We start from the raw sequence: 19,708 nt of genomic DNA, 5'->3' as shown, positions 1-19,708 counted from the left end.
TTTTGATGACTGCTTCAATTTCCTCCCTGGTTATTGGCCTGTTCAGATTTTCTATTTCTTCCTGTTCCAGTTTTGGTAATTTGTGGCTTTCCAGAAATGCGTCCATTTCTTCTAGTTTGCCTAATTTATTGGCGTATAGCTGTTCATAATATGTTTTTAAAATCATTTGTATTTCCTTGTTGTTGGTAGTGATCTCTCCTTTCTCATTCATGATTTTATTAATTTGAGTCTTCTCTCTCTTATTTTTAATAGGGCTGGCTAATGGTTTATCTGTCTTATTAATTCTTTCAAAGAACCAACTCCTGGTTTTGTTGATCTGTTCCACAGTTCTTCTGGTCTCGATTTCATTGAGTTCTGTTCGAATCTTTATTAACTCTCTTCTTCTGCGGGGTGTAGGATCTATTTGCTGTTTTTTCTCTAGCTCCTTTAGGTGTAAGGTTAGCTTTTGTATTTGAGTTCTTTCCAGTTTTTGGATGGCTGCTTGTATTGCGATGTATTTCCCCCTCAGGACTGCTTTTGCTGTATCCCAAAGGTTTTGAATGGTTGTATCTTCTTTCTCATTTGTTTCCATGAATCTGTTAAATTCTTCCTTAATTTCCTGGTTGACCCTTTCATCTTTTAGCAGGATGGTCCTTAACCTTCACGTGTTTGAAGTCCTTCCCAACTTCTTGTTATGATTTAGTTCTAATTTCAAGGCATTATGGTCTGAGAATATGCAGGGGATGATCCCAATCTTTTTGTATCGGTTCAGACCTGATTTGTGACCCAGTATGTGGTCTATTCTGGAGAAAGTTCCATGTGCACTTGAGAATAATGTGTATTCAGTTGTGTTTGGATGTAAAGTTCTGTAGATATCTGTGAAATCCATCTGGTCCAGTGTATCATTTAAAGCTCTCGTTTCTTTGGAGATGTTCTGTTTAGAAGATCTATAGAGTGTAGAAAGCGCTAGATTGAAGTCACCAAGTATAAGTGTATTATTATCTAAGTATGTCTTAATTTTGGTTATTAATTGATATATTTGGCAGCTCCCACATTTGGGGCATATATATTGATGATTGTTAAGTCCTCTTGTTGGATAGATCCTTTAAGTATGATATAGTGTCTCTCTTCATCTCTCACTACAGTCTTCGGGGTAAATTTTAGTTTATCTGATCTAAGGATGGCTATCCCTGCTTTCTTTTGAGGACCATTTGAATGGTAAATGGTTCTCCAACCTTTTTTTTAAAATTTATTTATGATAGTGAGAGAGAGAGAGAGAGAGAGAGAGAGAGAGAGAGAGAGAAAGGCAGAGACACAGGCAGAGGGAGAAGCAGGCTCCATGGACCGGGAGCCCGATGTGGGATTCGATCCCAGGTCTCCAGGATCGCGCCCTGGGCCAAAGGCAGGCGCCAAACTGCTGCGCCACCCAGGGATCCCTCTCCAACCTTTTATTTTCAGGCTGTAGGTGTCCTTCTGTCTAAAATGAGTCTCTTGTAGACAGTAAATAGATGGTTCCTGCTTTTTTATCCAGTCTGAAACCCTGCGCCTTTTGATGGGGTCATTAAGCCCATTCACGTTCAGAGTTACTATTGAAAGATATGAGTTTAGTGTCATCATGATATCTATTCAATCCCTGTTTTTGTGGATTGTTCTATTGGACTTCTTCTTAAAGGGGAATTTTAAGAGTCCTCCTTAAAATTTCTTGCAGAGCTGGTTTGGAGGTCACATATTCTTTCAGTTCCTGCCTGAATTGGAAGCTCTTTATCTCCCCTTCGTTTTGAATGAGAGCCTTGCTGGATAAAATAAGTAAAGTAAGTAAAAACATGGTTGCATGTTTTTCTCATTTAGGACCCTGAATATATCCTGCCAGCCCTTTCTGGCCTGCCAGGTCTCTGTGGAGAGGTCTGCTTTTATCCTAATACTCCTCCCCATAAAAGTCAGGGATTTCTTGTCTCTTGCTGCTTTAAGTATCTTCTCTTTATCTTTGGAATTTGTAAGCTTAACTATTAAAGTCGAGGTGTTGAACGGTTTTTATTGATTTTAGGGGGGGAATCTATTTCCTGGATCTGAATGCCTGTTTCCCTTCCCAGATTAGGAAAGTTTTCAGCTAGGATTTGTTCAAATACATATTCTGGACCTCTGTCCCTTTCAGCACCCTCGGGAACCCCAATTCAACGTAGGTTTTTCTTCCCTAGGCTGTCATTTATTTCCCTTAATCTATCCTCATGGCCTTTTAATTATTTCTCTCTTCTTTCCTCAGTTTCCCTCTTTGCCATCAAGTTGTCTTCTATGTCACTCACTCGTTCTTCCACCTCGTTAACCCTCGTCGTTAGGATTTCTAATTTGGATAGCATCTCATTCAATTGATTTTTAATTTCTGCCTGATTAGATCTAAATTCTGCAGTCATGAAGTCTCTTGAGTCCTTCATGCTTTTTTCTAGAGTCACCAGTAGCTATAGTGCTTCTGAATTGGCTTTCTGATATTGAATTGTAATCCAAATTTTGTGACTCTGTGGGAGAGAGGACTGTTTGTGATTCTTTCTTTTGAGGTGACGTTTTCCTTCTAGTCACTTTGCTCAGTGCAGAGTGGCCAAAAACAAGTTGTATTGGGAAAAGGAGGAAAAGAGAGGAGAGAAAGAAGGAATGAAAAGAAAAAAAGAAAAAAGGAAGAAAAAAAGAAAAAATTGAGAAGAAAAGGAGAAAAAAAGAAAGAAAAAAGAACGGGGTGGGGAAGCAAACAGAAATCAAAAAGAAAAAAAAAACGGAGGAATATCCTCTGATTCTGTATACTGTAAGACCCTTGATTTCCCCTGGAACTTTCCAGTGCTATTTGTTTTTCCCCTGTCCGGCTACCTGGTCTTCTGGGGGAGGGGCCTGTTGTGCTGATTTTCAGGTGTTAGCACTTGGGGAAGCTGCTCTGCTCCCTGCCCGGTGCAGGGCTCAGTGAGTGATGTTTATCCTGTTTATCCAGTGAGTCCACTGTGAGGTTCAGTGGGGTTTTTTTTACCCCGTGAGGCCCCAGGAGGAACAACCACAGTGGCACGGCCAGCTCTGGAGCCCTGGATTCAGCTCCCGCAGTAACTACAGAGCTCTCTGTCTGCAGGGGCCTGGATGGTCCGGGGGCGGGCCGCTGATCTGCTCAGCTTGGGGCAGGAGCGTCCTGTCCTTGCTGTCCTGTGCCCTCCTGGCCTCTGCCTGTCCCGGGGGAGGCCGGATCCTGGGCTGTGTCCCCGGTGCCCTGTGCTCCCAGGCCTGCGCTGTTGTATTCACGCTCCCGGCCCGGCAGTCCCCTCTCCACGGAGCCACCGCCAGAGCCCCTCCGAGCTGCTCCCGGAGCCGTGCAGCCCCCTCCGCAGGGAGCCTCTTCCTCTGCCGGGCCGCCGCGTAGCTCCTCCCTTGGCGGCGCAGCCCCCTCCGCGCAGAGCCTCCACCCGAGCCCCTCCGAGCTGCTTCCGGGTCCAGCCGTGCGCGCTGCAGCCCTTAGGGAGCTCGGTGCACTCTCCCTGGGGCACAGGTGTCTGTTAGTGTCCCAGGGAGCCCGAGGGCATCCCCGCCCTCCTGGGGTCCTGCTCTAACTCCCTGCGAGCCCCTTTCTGTCCGGGAAGATTGGTGCAGCTCCTTCTTCTCCAGGACGGGGCTCTCCTGTCCTGGGGCTCCTCGTGAGGCCCCTCCCCCTTGGAGGCCTTTGTTTCATTTCTCCCCCCCCCCCTTCCTACCTTAATAGAAGCGTGAACTCTCCTCACTGTAGCATTCTAGCCATTCTCTCTTTAAATCTCAGGCCGAATCCGTAGATTTTCAGGATGATTTGAAGGTTATCTAGGTAATTTGGTGGGGACTTGGGGACCCTACTCTCCCACCATCTTGCCCCTCCCCTCTATTTTTAACTCTTTGAGGAACCTCCACACAGTTTTCCAGAGTGGCTGCACCAGTTCACATTCCCACCAACAGTGTAAGAGGGTTCCCTTTTATCTGCATTCTCTCCAACATTTGTGGTTTCCTGCCTTGTTAACTTTCCCCATTCTCACTGGTGTGAGGTAGTATCTCATTGTGGTTTTGATTTGTATTTCCCTGAGGGCAAGTGATGCAGAGCATTTCCTCATGTGCTTGTTGGCCATGTCTATGTCTTCCTCTGTGAGATTTCTGTTCATGTCTTTTGCCCTTTTCATGATTGGATTGTTTCTTTGGTGTTGAGTTTAAGAAGGTCTTTATAGATCTTGGATACTAGCCCTTTATCTGATATGTCATTTGCAAATATCTTCTCCCATTCTGTAGGTTGTCTTTGAGTTTTGTTGACGGTATCTTTTGCTTTGCAAAAGCTTCTTATCTTGATGAAGTCCCAATAGTTCATTTTTGCTTTTGTTTCTTTTGCCTTCATGGATGAATCTTGCAAGAAGTTACTGTGGCCGAGTTCAAAAAGGGTGTTGCCTGTGTTCTCCTCTGGGATTTTGATGGAATCTTGTCTCACATTAAGATCTTTTCTTAATTTTCTTCTACAGCTTCTTTAGGAGCATGTTCAAATGCAACAAATTATTGTACTTTAATTTTATATCCTGAAACATTACTGAATTTATTGATCAGTTCTTGTAGTTTTTTTTGTAGAATATTTATGGTCTTTTCTGTATAGTCTCGTGTCAGCTGCAAATGGTGAAAGTTTTTTTTTTCATTACCAACATGCATGCTTTTTTTTTTCATGCATGCTTTTTATTTCTTCTTCTTGTGTGATCGCTATGACTAGGACTCACAGTATTACGTTGAATAAAAGTGGTTAGAGTGAACATCCTTGTCTTGCTACTGAACTTCAAGTGAAAGCTCTCAGGTTTTCACCGAGTGAGGTTAGCTGTGGGTTTTTCATATGTGAACTTTGAGGTATTATTTTGAGGTACATTTTCTCTATTCATACTTTGTTGAGTGTTTTTATAATGAATGAATGTTTTCCTTGTTAAATGCTTTTTCTCCATGTATTGGCGTGATTGTATGGTGGTTATACTTTCTCTTGTTACTGTGATCTGTCACATTGATTTGTGTATATTGAACCACACTTGCATGGCTGGAAGAAATCCTACTTGATGGGAGTGAATTTTTTTTTTTTAATGTCTCATTGGATTCAGCTTGCTAAAATCTTGTTGAGAATTTTTGCATCACAGATATGGCCTGTGTTTTTCTTATTTTGTCATATGTTTATCTGATTTGAGCATCAGGGTCATGCTGGCCTTGTAGAATGAATTTGGAAGCTTTTCTTCCTCTTCTGTATTTTGGAATAGTTTGAGAAGAATAGGTATTAAATGTTCCTTAAATGTTTGGTGGAATCCATTTGTGAAACCATCTGGTTCTCATCTTTTGGATGAGAGGTTTATGATTACTGATTCCATTTCATTGCTAGTAGTTGGTCTGTTTAAATTTTCTATTTCTTCTTCATTTCATTGTAGAAGTTTATATGTTTTTAAGAATAGATCATTTCTTGTAGATTGTCCACTTTGTTGGCAGATCATTTTTCATAATATTCTCTCATAATCCTTTGTGTTCTTATGGTGTTGGTTGCTATTTCACTTGCTACATTTGTGGTTTTATTTCTTTTATCCTCTCTCTTTTTGATGACTCTGGCTAAAGGTTTCCTGGAAGAAACACATACTGAGTCAAGAGTTGGTGGAGGGGAGTTTTGATGTAAACTCCCTGAGAAAATTATATGTCAAATATGGTCATGTTTTAAAATCCATTCCTAAGTGCACAGCACCGTCATAAAAATGGTTCTCTTTTAAAGAAAAATATTTGAGGGCTTCAACAATGTTCCCAAGAGGCTAATTCTTGTCATTATCCTTCTTTCTTGAAGGGTCTGTCACTTCACGCCTCCTGTTCATTTTCCCTTCCTCAAATGTTCCTCGTCTAACTATCTGATATCCTCCTTTGTCATTTTATGAGTGATTGCAATGCTTTCCAGCATCAGCTTTTTTAACATCTTTAAATCATGTGTCTCATAGAGCATCGACAGCAGAGGCCAGCACCAAGACTGTTGCAAAGAGCATGAGGAATAGCCACCTGAGTGAAGCAGGGAGGATACTTAAAACATCACCCAAGGACAAACCTTTCTAGTATGTTTTCAGCTGTACAAGAGATAGTTGGATCCCGGGGAAGCAAGACTTGGTCATTGCCTTTATGTGGAGGTTACATGTAGATTAGGAAATGTGTCTGATGCTGTGCTGACACATGACAAAGCCATCACAGTGATCAGTGATACAAGTGGCAGGTTCATTAGAAACATCATTGTGCTGTTGTCTGGTGGGAGTACCCTCAGTGTCATCCTACCCATGGAGGCCAGGGGTAATGAGGATCCCGAAGATCCCTTCCCCACAGTTCAGTCTGAACCAGCTGAGTTCTTTAGGGCCATGATGAAGTCTTCTAGCCCCCACACCACTGGGGCCATGACACGTGCTGCTGCCATCACTTCCAAGATGGATGAGGCCTCTTAGGACTTTTCTGCTCACCTTTGAGGAGAAAACCTGTTCTAGGGAACAAGGGAGGTTCTGGTCAGCCCTCTTTCTAAGTGACATTCTAAGTTACTGCCTTTCTGTTTCCTACTAAGGAGCTTTAAGAATGGTTAATGGATATTCTGGGGGGCATACCAAATAGCAGAGGGAAGCCAGCTAGGCACCTGGAGATGTCCTTAGCATCTTGAGGTGGTAAGTCATTCCCACAGACAAATGCCCATGTTAAAATCTCATTGAGCTGTTTTAAAATATGTATGCATTTAAATTGTGTATTTTATAAACTCAATTAAAAATATATTTTTTACATAATTTCTCTAAAAATGAGGATAGGCCAACATGGAGCTAAAAGTAAATGTTTCCAGCAATGATGGTTGTGCACCCTTATGAATATAATCCTCCTATTATACACCTAAAACGGTATATTTCACTGTGGGGACATGTCTCTTTTTTCTTTTCTAAGAAATTTTTAATTGAAGTATAACATATCTACATAAAAGTGCTCAATGAATTATCCCAGGGTGTGCAAATATCTCAGTTAAAAAATCCAACTCAGGGGATCCCTGGGTGGCGCAGCAGTTTGGCACCTGCCTTTGGCCCAGGGCGCGATCCTGGAGACCCGGGATCGAATCCCACGTCAGGCTCCCCATGCATGGAGCCTGCTTCTCCCTCTGCCTATGTCTCTGCCTCTCTCTCTCTCTCTGTGTGACTATCATAAATAAAAAAAATATCCAACTCAGAATGAATCTGTGATCATGGCAAGTTGTGCAGCTTCTCCTAGAGTCAGATTTTTATCTGTGACAGAGAAGGGAGAATGGATGTTGGGTGACAATTATCATATTGGCTCTAAATAACCTGGAAGGTATGGACCAAACCCACCTGTCTAATGACTCCTGGCGTCCTAGCCCTGGACCTTCTGCAGTGTATGCATGAACTTCTGAGTGTTCCTTTTGAGTGACATCGATGCCCCCCTCACCTGGTGATGTCCCATTCATCCTTCAGACATCAGGGCAAGTAGGGGTTTTTTAGGGAAGATATCCTTAATCCCCTCAAATAGGCAATTTCCTTCTACAATATATCTTCACAATCTTAGCCAGGTCCCTCCCTTCATAGCACTTATTTCAGTTTGTGGCTATATTTTTGCTGTATTGTTATTAGACTAAATATTTTTGCTCCGTTATTTCTAACCCCCATGACGCTGGGCTGTGTGTTTTGGATCACTAACTATGATGTACTTTGCTTAGAAGAGTCTGGGCTTTCCGTCGGTATTTATGGAGTGAGTGAGTGATTCAGAAATCTGGATATAGGGAAGCAGCGGCCATTTTTCACATTCTTTCAGCTGTTCTTAGCACACTTGGAAACTAGATATTGCAATTTCTAGTTCAGAGTATCTCCAATTTGACATTTTAAAAAATATTTCAAAATATTAGAAATGTGATCTTGTTTAAACCTATAACACATTAGAGTGAGTTGTAGTAATTAACGAAAAAACTTATAAGGTAAGGCACTCATACAATAGGACATGGAGGAGGTGGTCTTCAACTTCGATCAGAAAAGAATCCTATGAACATCTCATTGACTTTCCATGTGCCAGAAAACAACCTGTTAGAATGAAACAGGTTCAATGGTGAGGTTGAAACCAAGGGTAGTTTGTGACATTGGACAACTTACTTCACCATTCAAGTCTGTGTTCCATTAGAGAAACTAGGGAGGTAACTGTACTTTGTTGTGGAGCACCAGGTAGGAAGGGGCTTTTTAAAAATTGGTTCACCTGTGGTATCCATGTTGATCTACTGGGGGCAACGGCAGCTGATTGGTGGAGAGATTATAAAGTTCTGGGTTGCTATGGCAACGTTCACTCAGGAGAAGGCTTGGAGGAAGAGGGATCCTCCTCCAATTCAACTGCTCCTGAGAGTCCATTTAACCTGCTCCTTGTGTCCTGCTGACCTAGTGAATTACTGACCTGCTGAACTACTATCTTTTCTGAACCCTCCTTCCTCCCTTCCAGGACTTAATCTAACCTTGGCACTGTCCCTGCTACCTTCTTCTCCTGACAAACAGCTTCCCCAGTCTTACCCTTTGTTCGCATCCTCCCCCATCCCCTAATAACCACCTTGTCCCCTTTCCCACTCCTCCACACTCATCCCACCCCAACCTGCTCCTGCCTATCTCCACCTCCTTCCTGGTGTCCCAGTGCCCCCTGAAAGCACTAGGACATGGAGGTGCAGAGTCTGCTTTTCTGGTTCTCCTTATTCCTGTGTCCTGGTTGCCCAAACACAAATGTGAGTAAACATGGCACATCAGTGGTGTCTTCCTTTTTTTTTAAGATTTTTTTTTATGAGAGAGAGAGAGAGAGAGAGAGAGAGAGAGAGAGAGAAAGGGCACAGGTGCTGGTGGAAGGGCAGAGGGGGAAGGAGATAGAGAATCCCGAACACAATGTGCAGGGAACACAAAGAAGGCCTCAGTCTCAGAACCATGGGATCACGACTTGATCCAAACCAAGACTTAGCTGCCTGAGCTGCCCAGGTGCCCAGAAGCTGCTGGTGGTGTCTTCCATCCTATTGGGTTCTTTTGCATTGTGGTTAAATATCTTTTTCAGTCTCCTTGATGGGAACTTCAGAAAAACTTCAGTTCTTTCTGAAGATCATGAACCACAGGGCAGGTTTCTTGGTAAGCCTGAAGGGGTTGTGGCCACAGCCGTCCACATCAATTCTGGGTTCTGTCTGTGCCGCTTGGTCCAAAAAGAGCAGTGTTGGCTGGATGGAAACCTGTAAATACTAGGTTCATTGTATCAAGAAGGAAGGATTTGTGAAGATATAGAAGCCATTGACCATTATGTCTTATATAGGGGGCTTGTATGATATGTAGATTATATCTCATTAAAATTGACTTTAAAAATGTCAGGAACTCAGGGCACCTGGGGGGCTCAGTTGGTTAAGCAGCTGCCTTCTGCTCAGGTCATGATCTGGGCGTCCTGGGATCTAGCCCCACATTAGGCTCCCTACTATGGGGGAGGGGAGTCTGCTTTAGCCTCTCCTTCTGTCCCTCCTCCACACTCATGCCTTCTCTGTCACTCACTTTCTCTCAAGTAAATGAATTAAATAAAAAAATACACAAATAAGTCAGGAACTAATTATAGGAGCTATGGGTATTAGACTTGCTCCTGGAAGCCTGGTCAAGATCCTCCTTCAAGCCTTGTAAGTTTTGGGTCCATCTTATATGTAGTTTGTGTTCCTATCAGCATATTGTTCACATTTGTGAACTTTGGCAGCCTGGGGAACCGTGGTATCTTAATCATCGGTGTAGGTACTAGAGTTAAAAAGTGAAATGTCCTTTGTGCTCTGTGCTTCCTGGGTGGTTGACTTCCCATAACTCTGCATTCAACCCTTTCCTTCTGTTCTTGGAAGCTGACCCCAGGGAGTCTGTATCCTGTCAAGTCAATGAGAGCCCTGAGAAGCCCAGCAGACACTAATTGGCCACATTCTGCTGGGACATTTGCCATAGGAAAATCACTAGGAGTGACATGATCAGGAAGTGAATAAGTTATTGTCCTTTCTTTGGCCAAGTAAGTGCAGAGTGTTGACTTACCCGAGTAAAAAGGGCCCGAATGTCCTTAGGAGTGTCCAAATATGAAGAAATACCTGGTTCCCAGTGTGAATATATCACTCTATCATTAAAAGCAAGCATTAAAAAGCAAAACTTGTATCCCCAGGGGAGAGAGAAAGAGCCAGATAGGGAACATCTATAGTAATAAGTAGACTTATTTAGATTGGCATCCACCAGATTCTTAGAGAGGGATCTGGAAAGACCCAGTAGTCAGGAACAACCCTTGTATTGAGGCAGAATCATCCCACATGAATACATCCAGTCAAAACAGACTCTATTCTGTTTCTTTTGAGTCTTCAAAGGAGGAAATTCCTTGGTAGGCATTATTGCAATTATTCCCGTCACCCTGGGATGCATCTCATAGATCAGTTCAGTTCTCCCTTCCCCCTCATCTCTGAGCTCTTGCATAAACTAACTCATCTTGTGTTTCCCACCTCCACTTGTTCATGGCCATGGTCTCTGAGAGCCTAGTGTTATTGGTCCCATTGGAGGTAATCTAATTAAGAGTCAGTTACTGATATCAGCATCCAGAGAGCTGCCAGATGTACAAGAGTGCCTATGACTGGGGGTGTTTTCTATTCATTACCAGTGCCCTCTGTTTTGTGTATTAGATCCCCATGATCAACCATTGTGTTGACAGCTCCTTCTGTCTTTCAGACCATGGCTATTCTGATACAGTGTGTTTTCCCACCAGCATATGTTCTCATGACCTCAGTTTTGAGGACTAAAATGAAAATGTTATAGATTTCAGAGGCTCCTTTCTAGAGAGGTGTGTTTGCACAAAATTCAAGCTTGGTGTGAATTAGGATGAATTGCATTGTGAGTGTCTTTTCTCCTCAAATACTTCTAACTCTAGTTTTTGTCAAATGAGATGTGTTCTTTCTTTGGTGACCATATCCAGGAAGTTTGTATTCTTTTAGAAATTACATTTCATAGTTGCTATTGATTGATTTAAGTACCATACCAAGAAATAGGAACATGAATACCTTCATTGGCTATTTGGAGGTAGATGTTCAAGTAATGTAAAATCTCACAGGTATCATCAAAATATAGGAGATCACCTGATGATGCAAATTACCATGTACTTCAGAAATCTGACCTTTTGGGTTGTGGTTCAGAAGCAAAGTGAGCATTGAAAGGAAATATCAATGTTTTCAGAAACTACACAATAATTATAATTTTTGTTGTAATAGTAATCCCAAATTATTACAATAGCCTTCTGTCTCTCTCACTTATGTCCTTATCTATCAACATCTGTCTATATAACATTGTTATTTGTATCTCTAGTACATTTCTTCTTGCTTTCATTCTTCCATAAATTTTGGGTATAGTTTTGGAAATGTTCCAAAGAAGTTTACCTACGCACTTCAGACGTACAGTAGAAGTCACTGACTTCTTATCTACTTTAAGTTTGCATTTACTTATTTTGTCTATTTGAAATTAGCTTATAAATTCTTAAGTTCTGTTCACTATAGAAAAAAATTTGCAATGCGTTTGTAGGCAAAACACAATCTCTTAAGATTTGCCTATTAGATGTTTCCCACAGCTTCAGTGTGATATAATTTATTTATGATAACAGAATCTTTTTAAAGACTATAGTTAGTTGATATTTGACATAGGTAAGCAGCAATGAAACCCATCACCACAGTAAGAAAGCAAACACACTCATCACTCCGAACAATTTTCCCCTGCTCCTTTGTAATCAATTTGTGCTCCTTCTCCTGTATGAGGAGGCATTTGAGAGGTATGCTTACCTCCTATAGGCTGGCTGAGGGTTTATAAAGCTTATTCTTCCTGACAGATAAGTTGTAAATGTCTTTGAGATTCCTCATTATCTCAAATGTTATTTCAGTTTGTCTGTATTTTGCCTGGCCATTTCCCTCCTGGCTCTGATGGTGTTGAGATTCTGTGGACCCTTACCGTTATAACTGCATCCTTGGGAATTTGTGCATTTCTAATTTACCTCTGGAGAACCATCCTTGCTGTAAGTATACTAAAGTGCTTTCTATACATTTATTCATAAGTAACCAGAAAAATGTTATAGTCACTGAACCTTTTATATGCATTCATTACTACAAATTTCCTTCTAATGTGCTCATTTTTCATTATTATTTAGATTGAAATATTTATAAAGTTCTATTGAAGTGCCTTCTGTGATCCATATGTTCTTTTTTTTTTTTAAGTTTAAGTATAGGGATGCCTGGGTGGCTCAGTCAGTTAAGCATCAGCCTTTGGCTCAGGTCATATTCCTAAGGTCCTAGGATGGAGCTCTGAATTGGGCTTCTCCATCTCCCTCTCCCTGCCACTCCCCCTGCTTGTACGTGCACTCCCCCCACTCAAATAAATAAATAAAATCTTAATCAAAGTAAAGTTCAAGTATAACTGACAGTGTAATGTTAGTTTCAGGTGGACATGGTATGGTGATTCAGCAGTTCTGTACATTACTCTGTGCTCATCACATTAGGTGTACTCTAAATCCCCTTCATTTCTTTCACCCATCCTTTACCCACCTCCCCTCTAACCCATGAATTCTTTAAAAGTATACTACTTAATCTTCATTTTTTGTGTCATTTTGCACCTGTCCTTCTGTTCTTAATGTCCTGTTGGAGTCATTTGTGATCTGAGAACATACTTCCTGTGATTTCTATTTCTTTGGTTGTTCAGATGTATCTTAGGGCCCCAAATATGGCCTGTCTCAGTGAATGTTCCATGTGAGCTTGAAAAGAATGTATATTCTTCTGTTGTTGGATGAAGTATTCTACTGATATTAACGGATCCAGTTGATTGATGATGCTGTTCAGTTCACCTGTGTCCTTATGGAATTTCTGTATCCGTTGATCTGTCAGTGACTGATGGAGGATTTTGAATTCTCCAGCTGTAATAATAGGTTCATCTATTTCCATCAGCAATTCTTTCAGTTTCTGCTTCATGTATTTTGACACTGTTATTAATGCATGCACATTAGAAATTATTATGCCTTTTTGGAGAATTGACTCTTTTACCATTGAAGTGATGCCCATCATTATCCTTGACAGTTTTCCTTACTTTGTAGTGTGTTTTGAGGGATCATTTCACTGGCCAGTTTGATGTTTCTAGTTTGATGTTTCTTTAACACTTTATACATTTTATCCTTCTTGATGGATGGTTTATGAAAAGAAGTGTGATATAGTTCTTACACTTGTTCCCCTTGGGTAAGGTGTGACTTCTCCCCTCTCTCTCTTCATCCACCTACCCCAACCCCTGCTCTAGATTTCCAAAATTGTTTTCTTGTCTTTAATGATCTGTAGCTGAATGTTATATATTAGGCATATCTGGGTTTTTTTTTTTGTTAGTTGTTTGTGTGTTTGTTTTGCTATTTATTGTGCTTTTGATTTTTGGCACTTCTTGGATCTGTGATTTGGTGACTATATTAATTTTGTAAAATCCTCAGCCATTATTGCTTCAAATATTTCTCTTTTCCATTCTACTGGTATTCCTTTATGTGTATGTTACCCACTTAGGACATTAGTGTGAAGTTTTCTACTTATCTGGGGCTAGGCTGAGTTTACTCCCAGGTGAGACAGGAAGGAGAGAGCACTGGAGTTGAGTATTTATCCTCACTAGTCTTTGGGAAACTTCCCATTAGGCTCTGATGACAGTTTCACTTGAGGGTAGAGCTCTCTAAGAACATAAAACTTTTGAGTTTATTTCTAAGTGAGTATTTCTTCCTTTCCCTCCCAATGTAGAAATCTTCCCTTCAAAAACAAGATGATCGTATTTGGTGTGCCCTTCCACCTTTTCACTTCCCCCGCCTGTGGGACTAGGTGACAAGGGCCAGGGAAGCTCAGAGGTTCCTAGCAACATGTGAAGTTAAAAGAATAACCACGGTTTTCTGTTTGCCCTCTACAGATGCACTTCCCCCTAACAACATTATTAGGATAAATCCCACTTTGTCATGGTAAATAATCTTAATGTACTGTTGGATCCTACTGGCTAGGATCTTGTTGAGAATTTTTGCATCCATGTTCATCAGAGATATTGGTCCTTCTTGGTGCGGTCTTTGGTTTTGGAATCAAGGTCATGCTGTCCTCATAGAATGAGTTTGGGGTATTCCATCTCTTTCTATCCTTCGAAGCATCTTTAGTAGAATAGGTATTATTTCTTCTGTAAACATTTCATAGAATTCCCCTGGGAAGCCATCTGGCCCTGGACATTTGTGTCTTGGGAGATTTTTGATGACTGCTTCAATTTCCTCCCTTGTTATTGGCCTGTCTGGTTTTCTCTTCCTTCCTATCCCAGTTTTGGTAATTTGTGGTTTTCCAGAAATACATCCACTTCTAGATTGCCTAGTTTCTTGGCATATGGCTGCTCATAATATGATTTTAAAATAGTTGGTATTTCCTTGGTATTGGTTGTGATCTCTCCTCTTTCATTCATGATTTTATTAATTTGAATCTTTTTTCTTTTTAATAAGGTTTCTTTTTAATAAGTTTCTTCTGTTTGGTGTAGGTTTTATTTGCTGTTCTTTCTCCAGTTCCTTTATGTGTGAGGTTAGCTTGTGTATTTAAGTTTTTTCCAATTTTTGCGGGAGGCTTGTATTGCGATGTGTTTCCCTCTTAGGACCGCTTTTGCTGTATTCCCAAAGATTTTGAACAGTTGTATTTTCATTTTCATTAGTTTCCATGAATCTTTTTAATTATTCTCCAATTTTCTGGTTGACCCATTCATCCTAGTAGGATGCTGTTTAACCTCCATGTGTTTGAGTTTCTTCCAAATTTCTTCTTGTGATTGAGTTCTAGTTTCAAAGAATTATGGTCTTGAAATATGCAGGAGGAAATCCCAGTCTTTTGGTATTGATTGAGACCTGATTTGTGACCCAATATGTGGTTTATTCTGGAGAAAATTCCATGTGCATTTGAGAAGAATATGCAATCAGATGGAAAGTTCTGTATATATCTGTGAAATCTATTTGGCCCAGTGTATGATTTAAGACCTTGTTTCTATGATGATGTTGTGCTTAGAAGGTATGTCATTTGATGAAAGTGCCATGTTGAGGTCTCCTCCTATTAGTGTATTATTATCTAAGTACGTCTTTACCTTGGTTATTAATTGATTGTTACACTTGGCAGCTCCCACGTTAGGGCATAAGTATTCATGATTGTTAAGTCCTCTTGTTGGATAGACCCTTTAAGTATGTTATAGTGTCCCTCTTCATCTCTTACTACAGTCTTTGGGATAAACTTTAATTTATCTGATATGAGGATTGCTACCCCTGCTTTCTTTTGAGGACCATTTGAATGGTAGATGGTTCTCCACCCCTTAATTTTCAGGTTGGAGATGTCCTTAGGTCTAAAATGAGTCTCTTGTAGACAGCAAATAGATGGATGTTGCTTTTTTTTTTTTTATCCAGTACAATACCCTGCATCTTTTGATAGGATAATTTAGCCCATTAATATTCAGAGTAACTACGGAAAGATATGAATTTAGCGTCATCATATTACCTATTCAGTCCCTGTTTTTGTGGATTATTTCTTTGGGCTTCCTCTTTTACAGCATCCCCCTTCATATTCCTTGCAGAGCCGGTTTGGTGGTCACATATTCTTTCAGTTTCTGCCTATCCTGGAAGCTCTTTATCTTTTCTTCTATTCTGAATGACGTTTTGCTGGATGAAGTATTCTTGGCTGCACATTGTTCTCATTTAGTACCCTATATATATCATGCCAGCCCTTTCTGGCCTGCCAGGTCTCTGTGGGGAGGTCTGTTGTTAATCTGATATTTCTCACCATATAAGTTAAGAATCTGTTTTGCACTGCAAGAATTTTCTCTTTATCTTTGAAATTTGCAAGTTTCACTATTAAGTGTTGAGGTGTTGAATTGTTTTTATTTATTTTTTGTGGGTGGGTCCTCTCTCTTGTATCTGAATGCCTGTTTCCTTTCTCCAGATTTGGGAAGTTCTCGGCTATGATTTGTTCAGATACACTTTGTGGTCCTCTCTCTCTCTCTCAGCCTCTTCTGGGATCCCAATCAGAAATATATTCTTCCTTCTGAAGCTATCATTTATTTCCCTAAGCCTTTCTTCATGGGCTCTTAATTGTTTTCCTTTTTACCTCAACTTCCTTCCTTACCATCAACTTGTCTTCTATGTCACTCATGCTCTCTTCCACCTCATTAAACCTAGCAGTTAGAACTTCCAGTTTTGATTGCATTTCATTTAATCTATTTCTAATTTTGGCCTGATTAGATCCCAATTCTGCAGTAATGAAATCTCTAGAGTCCTCTATGCTTTGTTGACAGAGCAACTGGTAGCTTTATAATTGTACTTCTGAATTGAATTCCTGACATCGTATTCAAATCCAAATTCTGTAACTCTGTTGCTGAGAGTACTGTTTCTGGTTCTTTCTTTTGTGGTGAATTCTTCCTTCTAGTCATTTTGTCCAGTGCATTGTGGCTGTATGAGTGGGATGAGTCAAAAATATCACCCACAACATAAATAAAATACACCCTAGATGATTCTGAAGAGGACAGAGACCAGAAAATAAAAGAAAAAGAAGTACAGAACAAAATAAATCAAAAGGACCACTGAAGTGAAAAACAAATTTTAATACAAAGTAGAAAAAGCCAAAAATTAAAAACACATGATGAAGAAAAAGAAAGAAGAAAAAAAGAGGAAAAAGGAAAAAAGGTGTGGTGGGGAGATGGTAGTCGTGAGGAAGTGGTAGTGGAGAGAGAATGTAGTCTACCTGAGGGGTCCTTTTAGGTGATTCTCTTGGTTCCAAGGGTATTTTGTTCTGTATGTTAGAAGATGCTCAATCCCAAATTTATATAAACCAGCAATACTTCTAGACAGCCCCAACATTGACCACCAAAATATAAACAAGATAAATAGGGGGGCAGAATGGGAAGGGAAAGAGAGAATATAATCTCACAGAATGAACTAACACAGTATTCCGCTTGGTTCTGGGTGTATGTTCATCCTGTTTTAGAAGGTACTAACTTCCACTCTTGTAAAACAAAGCAAGGCAGAAAAAGCAAAAAACAAAAATCTGTATCTCGTATATCTACCAAAATTAAATTGAATACGTTGAAGGGAATCCAGAAATGAAAAATATATCTAAGACATTTAATTGTAGAAATATGAAAGTCAAAAAGGAAAAAACTTAAAAATGAAGAGCTGGGCTATATGCTCCTCCCCATTCGACAGACAGCCACATCTTCTGGTACAGTGCCAGCCACATCCCTGAGACACGATGGTGAAGGTTAGAGTGAACGGATTTGGTCGTATTGGGCACCTGGTCACCAGGGCTGCTTTTAACTCTGGCAAAGTGGATATTGTCGCCGTCAATGACCCCTTCATTGACTTCAACTACATGGTGTACATGTTCCAGTATGGTTCTACCCACGGCAAATTCCATGGCATGGTCAAGGCCGAAAACGGGAAACTTGTTACCAATGGGAAGTCCATTTCCTTCTTCCAGGAGTGAGATCCTGCCAACATCAAATAGGGTGATGCTGGTGCTGAGTATGTTGTGGAGTCCACTGGGGTCTTCACCACCATGGAGAAGGCTGGGACTCACTTGAGAGGTGAGGCCAAGAGAGTCATCATCTCTGCTCCTTCTGCTGATGCCCCCATGTTTGTGATGGGTGTGAACCACGAGAAGTATGACAACTCCCTCAAGATTGTCAGCAATCCCTCCTGCACCACCAACTGCTTGGCTCCTCTGGCCAAAGTCATTCAGGACCACTTCGGCATCGTGGAGGGCCTCTTGACCACTGTCCATGCCATCACTGCCACCCAGAAGACCATGGACAGCCCCTCTGGGAAGCTGTGGCATGACAGCCGAGGGGATACCCAGAACATCATCCCTGCTTCCACTGGTGCCACCAAGGCTGTGGGCAAGGTCATCCCTGAGCTGAATGGAAAGCTCACTGGCATGGCCTTCCATGTCCCCATCCCCAACATGCCAGTTGTGGATCTGACATGCCACCTGGAGAAAGCTGCCAAATATGATGATATCAAGAAGGGGGCATTGGAGGGCCCCCTCAAGGGCATCCTGGGCTACACTGAGGACCAGGTTGTCTCTTGCGACTTCAACAGTGACACCTACTCTTCCACCTTCGATGCCGGGTTGGCATTGCCCTCAATGACCACTTTGTCAAGCTCATTTCCTTGTATGACAATGAATTTGGCTACAGCAACTGGGTGGTGGACCTCATGGTCCACATGGCCTCCAAGGAGTAAGAGCCTCCTGAACCACCAGCCCCAGCAAGAACAAGAGGAAGAGAGTGGCCCTCAGCTGCTGGGGGGTCCCTGCCCCAAATTAATCCCCCAACACACTGAGAATCTCCTGACCTCCAATTTACATCCCAGACCCTGAGGAAGGGGAGAGGCTTGTGGAACCCTACCTTGTCATGTACCATCGATAAAGTATACTGTACCCAGCCGAGAAATGAAGAGCTGGTAAAAAACTGTAGTTAACGTGGGAAAGGAGAAAAAATATTGGAAATTTTTAGTCTGATATAAAATGGAGTCATAATGGAAAAACAGAAACAAGAAAAAGAAAAAAAAAAGGACCCTCTAGCTCTATATACTATTTTCTCTCAGTCCTGTAGCTTTCCAGTGCCACTTGGTCAGTAAACTTGCTCTTTCTTTGTTCTTCCAGCAGTTCCTCTGGGGGAGGGGTCTACTGTGCTGATTCTCAGGTGTCTGTGCCTGGGCGAAGATGCCCCCCCCTTGCCAGGTGCTGGGCTCAGTATGAGCTGTTTGTCCTGTAAGGCCTTTGTTCCTTAGAGGCCCCGCCTCTCCTGGGCACACGGTGAAACAAAGAGGAATAAGAATGGCAGTAGCCAGATTTCCAGCTCTGGAGTGGAGCTCCCTGCAAGTAACTAACTGCAGTCTCCCAGTCCGCCCTGGGCTAGATGCTCCCGGGGGCAGGTGCAGGTGCACTGATCTGCACAGCTTGGGGGTGGGCCTGGTGGCCATAGAGTCCTCGCTTTCCTGTGCCCTCCCTGCTTCTGCCTGTCCCAGGGGAAATGCAGGATTGGCGGCTTTGTTCACTTGGGCGCCCAGGGATCTGGGGCCCTGGGCCGCTGGACCCACACTCCCGGGGACCGACTCTCCCGAAGGAGACAGTGGACAGCCACCTATGTACAGAGCTGGCTCGCCTAACCGACTGGCTTCTCCCGAATGCCCTGGAGGGCTGTGGTGCTCCAGCCCTTTACCGAGATTGGACTGTGGTTTGCAGTGAGCTTTGCCCGCCCCCTCCCCCGGGCTCCCCTCCTCTTATAGTGACTCTGGGGCTCTTGCTGGAGGGGGCTTCACTGCCCCTCCAGCGGTTCTGCCTGATTTCCCTGCTAAGCCCTTTTCTGTCAGGGAAAACTCCAGCAGGGATTTTTAAAGTTCTCACTTCTCCAGGACTGGGCTTTCCTCCTAATAATATGTTTTGACATCAAACTTAATTTTGTTTCTTCCTCTCTTAGGTAGAGCCTCAAGAATATCAAGGTAAGATTTTAGGCTTTAGTTTTCTTTGTAATATTTTCTCAGTACAGCTTGTTTTAACTAGGGTTAAATATGGTGACTTCTGATGTGTAATTGACTTGCTAACTCTTGAAAATCTTCCTGTTCCCCATTTGGAATCTAAGTGACAATGTGGAGGGAGTTGCCATCT

At 41.9% G+C, this 19,708-nt stretch overlaps 1 protein-coding gene across 7 annotated transcripts in view; it reads left to right on the top strand.

Moving 5' to 3' along the window:
* LOC129519985 (transport and Golgi organization protein 1 homolog) overlaps positions 1–19,708 on the top strand; it is a 51,719-nt gene that overhangs the window by 17,866 nt on the left and 14,145 nt on the right. For 2 of the 7 annotated variants that reach the window (XM_055340844.1, XM_055340845.1), the window contains exons 2-4: positions 1,688–1,790; positions 11,917–12,048; positions 19,521–19,542. The exons of 3 other annotated variants lie outside the window; for them this stretch is intronic. In XM_055340844.1, the coding sequence (XP_055196819.1) occupies positions 1,761–1,790; positions 11,917–12,048; positions 19,521–19,542 (184 nt within the window). In that variant the 5' untranslated portion in view covers positions 1,688–1,760. The remainder of the gene's footprint in view (positions 1–1,687; positions 1,791–11,916; positions 12,049–19,520; positions 19,543–19,708) is intronic. 2 more of the 7 variants (XM_055340843.1, XM_055340847.1) reach the window with 2 other exon arrangements.

This window comes from Nyctereutes procyonoides, unplaced genomic scaffold (assembly GCF_905146905.1).
Source record: "Nyctereutes procyonoides isolate TBG_1078 unplaced genomic scaffold, NYPRO_anot_genome, whole genome shotgun sequence".
Classification (NCBI taxonomy): domain Eukaryota; kingdom Metazoa; phylum Chordata; class Mammalia; order Carnivora; family Canidae; genus Nyctereutes; species Nyctereutes procyonoides.
The sequence above is the reverse complement of the archived record's forward strand: the minus strand, read 5'-3'. Positions and strand labels throughout refer to the sequence as shown.